The 5,790-nt window shown below is 43.4% G+C and overlaps 1 protein-coding gene across 1 annotated transcript in view; it reads left to right on the top strand.

The window, feature by feature from the left end:
* The first annotated feature begins 3,695 nt into the window (after nucleotides 1-3,695).
* Nucleotides 3,696-5,790, top strand: part of LOC112137833 (complexin-2) — a 48,745-nt gene continuing 46,650 nt past the window's right edge. The window contains exons 1-2 of the mRNA XM_024260343.2: nucleotides 3,696-3,852; nucleotides 4,012-4,118. Coding sequence (XP_024116111.1) covers nucleotides 4,088-4,118 — 31 coding nt within the window. The 5' untranslated portion in view covers nucleotides 3,696-3,852; nucleotides 4,012-4,087. The remainder of the gene's footprint in view (nucleotides 3,853-4,011; nucleotides 4,119-5,790) is intronic.

The following is a 5,790-nucleotide window of genomic DNA, read 5'->3' as shown; positions in this document are numbered from 1 at the left end:
GGGGGGGGTTATTTTGAAGTCCAGCTATTTTTTCAGCTACATGCTAGCTGTTTGAGCTAACCTAAGTTTTTTCATTTGTTTTTTAGCCTAATTTGGCATTTAGCTAATATTTTTGCTGGTTATTAGCTTCAGCGTTTTCAACTATCAGCACTAGCATCTTCAGCTGCTAAATCCAGCTTACAGCATTAGCACTAGCATTATCGCAGATAATGCTATATATCTAGTTCATAATTCTGTAAAAGCATTACGGTTTTAAAGTTTTAAAAATTAACTTTTAGTGTTCAATAAATGTCCATTACAGCCCGTGACCTAAGGTGTGTTTAGGATTTTGGCCCCGTATCTGATTGAGTTTGACACCTCTGAACTACAATCATAGATTCAGGTTATGAAGGATCCTTAAGATCAGTGATGGAATGAAATATTTAAAACCAAGTCTAGTGACAGGATCAAAGCCACTGTGATCCTTCTTCTGCTGAATGTTTTACAGCTTTGAACGGAGTTCATGCCGATTCTCTCGTTGTTCGTTACGGGCCTTTTCCCATCAAAATCTTCCACGAGTTCCACAAGCGGTGATAGCTCAGATTTTTCTTCTGCCGTGTTCAACTCTCTTTTTTGCTGTTTTGCAGTAGCTTTGTGAAGTTGCTTGCAGACGACTTTAAAAAGAGGACTTTCAAAGAGAGTTGAGGAGAGTTGAAGACACGTATACTCGCTCGTGAACCAGAACTGATAATTGTTTTAGAAACAGACGTGGAGCCATATTCTCCAAACATGAAGAGATATTTTTGTCCATTTCATATCCAATCAGAACAGCCTACATCATGTCTTCAGCAGCTCTGGGTCATTTCCCTGCTTTGGTCCTGAAAAATAACCCGACTCTGAACAGACTGAAGCTTCAATGCAGCTGTGAGCAATCAGTTCAGCTGAACCACAAGAGCAATCAGGAAAAACGCAGCAACAGGGAGCAGCGCTGGCTCAAAACGACAAGAATCTACAGGAAAAGACGGCGAGATGTGAGGAAAGATGAAGAAAAACTGTGTTTCTGTCTGAGTGTGTGATGACAAAAAGGTCTAACCATCACCCCCCAACTGAGTCTAAACTGAGGGGCAATAACTGAGCAGAGGTCATGCTAAAGAAGCTGAAACCTGTGTTGTTTTCTAGGACATAGTTTCTGAGTGGCAGGAGTTCTTTAGAAATTTTGTGAAGTTGTAAAGGAATAAGCTTGACCTCATGTTTTGTCTCCTGCTAGCTGAGAGCCCCTCACACCCCCAACTTAGCATTAGTGGTGAAACAAAAATGGCGATCAATATCAGAGCTATCTAGGTGGACAGTTATAAGCCAGATTACATCTTAATTTTCTTTATAGATTTTCTTTATCATCAGAAAAATGACACAAGTGCATGTTAAAAAACACCAAAAACACCATTTTCCTTTCAGTGGGTCTTTAATGTTTATGGTTTTTATAGACCGTCGTCTTCATGGAGGTTTTCCCACATTAAAATGAAATGTGACTCTAAAATACCATTATTGAAATAAGACTTTAATCTACCTGCAGGAGAGCTAGCTGTTGATTGCAGCTAATGTTTATGGAGGGTGAGGCTCCAACAGAAGGTGATGGACCTGCTGGTCCATTTAATGATGGCTGCACTCAATGTTAAATGATCCTCACAGCTGATCAATACCATCAGTCATTAGTTTTTATATGAATCAGATTTCCTCTGGCTGTCTAAATGAATTCTGCACTGGACCTGAAAGACATTAGGATTATGGGTAATTCTCCATTATCAATAGTTATTGTGGAAATAACCTAATGGCAGACGTTTGTTTGTTGTCTCCAAAACACCATCAATAACTCAAGAAGAACGTCAGCCATCGCTAGATGTGGTTGTCTTTTTGAACAGAACAAAAACTCGAAAACTTTTTCAATCAGGAAGTTTCTGCAAAAAGAGACAAAAAGAGAAGACATGAAGATTCTTAATGTCTTTGATTACTGAGAAGCAATAGGTTCCCTTCAGAATTTAAGGTTCTACAGCCTGATGAAAAACATCTTGACAAATTTGAGATTTTCAGACTTAAGAAACATGACAAGGTCTAAAAAGAAGTGAGGCCGATTATTATATGACACATCTGATCATGAAATATTTTTGTTTTATAACCAGCGAACCACATAACAGAGGATCCACATAAAGGACAATCCAATGAGGATCTGCAAAATCAACAAATCGAATAATGAATAATCCACATAAACAGCTATCTGCAAAACCAAACATCCGTTTAACCAACAATCCCCATAATCAAGAATATGAATCAGATTAACAACAATCCGTTTAACCAACGAATTTGGTAATGAACTATTCTCACAACGATGTCGCAGCGACACCACATCCCTGTCGTCCAGCTCTCTTAAACTCCGTTCGTATCTGTCACTACAGATTTTATATTGTTTTCTTGTCCTGCATAGACGCCCATTTTCTAAATGTTGCTCAGGTGGGCGAAGAAAAGTGTAATCATTGTGGTCATCCAACATCAGGCTTAAAGTTCTTCTTTCAGAATCAGTGGAGAATGTGAGTGTTTATTTTTCACAAATAAAAAAAGTGGGCGTGGTTTCTTGTTTATCATTTGACTTTTTTGACACGAAATAACAGAATTTCTCAGAAGATATAAGGTTACTTTATATTTTCCTGGTTTTTAATTATTAATTTAAATTAGTTTAGAAATGTTGTAAATGTTTCCAGTCAGACTGTTTAAAATGGTAACTAAACATGTTCTAATATGATTGTGATTCGTTTTTAATATTTTTTTAGGTTGTGAGTGATTAGATATGAGTAGAAAGTCCTTCTGGATGAATGTTTAGGACTGAAAATCATCACCGTTTTGTTATTCCGTCCATTTATGCTCCTCCTGAGGTGATTCTTGTGCTTTTTTTTTCTTCTGAAGTTCCTCACTAATGTGATCAGGAGCAGAGGACGCCCCTCTGCTGCCCGCGGCCCTCCCAGAGAGCATGCACACCCCTGGCTGCAGAGGAATCTCCACTCATAACGGGAACATGGTGTGATTTTTCTCTGATAGCAGCAGAGGAGGAGCTGCAGCCCCCCAGTTATATTTCTGTAGCCTCCATTCTGCTTTGGTGTGCGTGCGTGTGCGTATCTGTGGGGGGTGTAAATAATTGATCTCAGTCTGTCGGTCAGGAGGACGTTCGCGGGACGTTTCTCCCTCCATCCTCCCCATGTGATCTCCTTCCCTCCACAGAGCTCACTCCCCCCATACTCCTCCTCCTCCTCCTCCTCCCTCTCCGTGCAGGAAGACGAGGCGGAGAGCAGGAGGGAGCACCAAGGACGTCTTTTCTCGAGATGCCAGGAACGAGCCGCTATTAGCCCCCGCTGCTGCAGCCGAAGCTCTGCTCCTGGAACCGCATCGGTGCGTGAGGAGGACCCGCATACCTGCCCCCCCTCCCCACCCCGGAGGACGGAGGTAAATCCGCGGAGCTGTCCACCCCGCGCCGGTGCTGAAAATCCAGCCTCGCTTTGCTCGGGAAGGGGCTCTCGCGCGCGCTCATTAACGTAGCCCCGCACACGTGCGGCCGCCCGCCCGCATTCACGCGCCGTTCGGTAGCGTGCGGGGAGCTCCTCCACGCCGGAGTGGGATGGCTGTGCCCGGAGTCCCTCCAATGGAAGAGGGAAAGTTTTATCACATGATCAGGAGGAGCACGCTGGAGGGGCTCCGCGCGCGCGGGGCTCCTCTGAAAACTCATCCCGCCGCGCGCAAACTGTCACACGCACGACACGCTCCGAACACCTCTCTGCTCGGTTCCCTCTCACGCAGCTGCCGCTCGGGTCTGGAGGGAAGCAGCGACAGGTTCGGAGCTTTTCCTCCGTCTTGAACCGCTGACCTTGGTGTCCTTCTGTTCGCGCGCTGGAGAAACCAACCGGAAACAAATGTTCCCGCGCCAAAAGCTTCACTCAGATGTCCCCTTCCATTGAACTCATCAGTGTTTTCCCGCTTTTTCTCCTCCAGATCAGCCAAAGAGGAATTCTACTATTGAATGTGACATTGACCTGCTGAGGGAGGACGGGAATTAAAAGCCATCAGCATGAATTTCGTTATGAAACAAGCGTTGGGGGGTAAGTCCCGCTCCTTCCCGCGGAGTTGCTCTGTCACTTTTCTGCAGATTTCTGCGCATTTGTTGTTGGTTTGGCGCATCTTTGCATTGAGGTGCTGAGTGCATATTTCCACCCCTAAAGCTGTAGATTGAGGGACAATCACGTCAGAATCTAATCTATAATTTCATCCCAGCATGTAATCATGTGAATGGTTTACTAATTGCTGCAGCCAGTCCCTGGAAAGATTATGGTTTTAGATAAATTGTGACTGGTTATTGAACTGTTGGAACACTTGACCCAGCCTATTTTTGTCCAGAAAATGACATTTCTGTCATTTACAGTGGGACCTCATCAGGGCTTTCAGTGACTGATTGGAGCCACAGTTCTACCAATCAGGATAAGTCAGCATGGAAATGCCAAAAAAAGGGATAATTTAATCCAGTGAATGAAATCATAGATCAATCTGCAGGATCTGCTCATATTTTATGTTTAAAATATTTAAAACTAAAAGAAGAAACCGTTTTTTTGTGTGTTTAAACACAAAATGTAATTAGATTCTGATCCGATGTTGTTTTTCTTTGGAACGACATTCAGATAATCAGCATAGAGGGGACGGTGAGTCGTGATAAACAGACGCATCAGTCCTTTTGATCTGAAGAGTTTAGGAAAATAAAGTAAACGTTGGTGGTCTCAGTTTGTCAGGGGGCTGCTGCATTGCAGATTTGGAAGGTTTTCTAAATGCATTTTAAACTGTTTATCCTCGTGCTGCACGCCAAAGTACAGGAGCAGAACATTTCACTGCGTTTGGATTTCAGATTTGTTGTTTCAGGCTCATATTAGGAGATGCACGAATCAGTGCGAGGACGAAGATGTGACTTGACTTGCCAACACTTGTAGATTGGTTTGTTTATGGGAGTCTCTGCTGTGTGAGCATCATGTTGCTCCGGTGTGCGGCGGGCATGTTAATGGAGGAGCTGCAGGTGCCCACTGTCAGACTACGGCAAAGCTCCCCCATCCATAAAGAGACGCCGAGCCGCTGAACTCTGCATAAAATAAATCTCACATGAGGAAAATCAGCCGTCTTGTGCCGAGCTCTTTGCATTTGTCTTCCCATCCTTGGGAGCAGGAATTTGTATTTCCTTCTTAAGAGGTAATGAGTTTTCAGCGTGCAGTGGATTAGCTGAGGGCTATTATCTTTCTACGTTGCTTGTGTGAGCTCTGAGGAGAAACTCACACTCCATCTGCTCCAATCTGAGGTCCCGTTTGGGTTCTGTCTGCTCTCCGCGCAGACCAGCCAGCTTTCCTCGCTCCGCAGCAAAACCTCCTCTGCGGTTCACAATTTTCCCATTTCAAGGTCAAACATTGCAGATAAAGCAGGGAAAATTGAAATGACGAGAACAAATAAGTATATTAGTGCACAATTATGGTGCATTTGAGCAAATCATGCCTCTTTAAAATGCCCATTTAAGATAAGACACTTTATTGATCCCAACTGGGACTTTGCAGGCTTTAGTTTGCAGTATTTGTGTCACTTTAACATTCCAGTTGACTGCTAACAGTCAACGTAACTTTAAAGCTAATTCTATAAATATTTTTGTAAAATACAGAAAACGTCTTAGCTTCTCAGCTACAGGCTAGCTAACAGCTAACGCCTAGCTATCAGACCGCTAATGTTAACTCCTTCATGCCTGAA

Source organism: Oryzias melastigma, linkage group LG10, assembly GCF_002922805.2.
Source record: "Oryzias melastigma strain HK-1 linkage group LG10, ASM292280v2, whole genome shotgun sequence".
NCBI lineage: Eukaryota > Metazoa > Chordata > Actinopteri > Beloniformes > Adrianichthyidae > Oryzias > Oryzias melastigma.
This window is presented reverse-complemented; position numbering and strand designations above follow the sequence as displayed.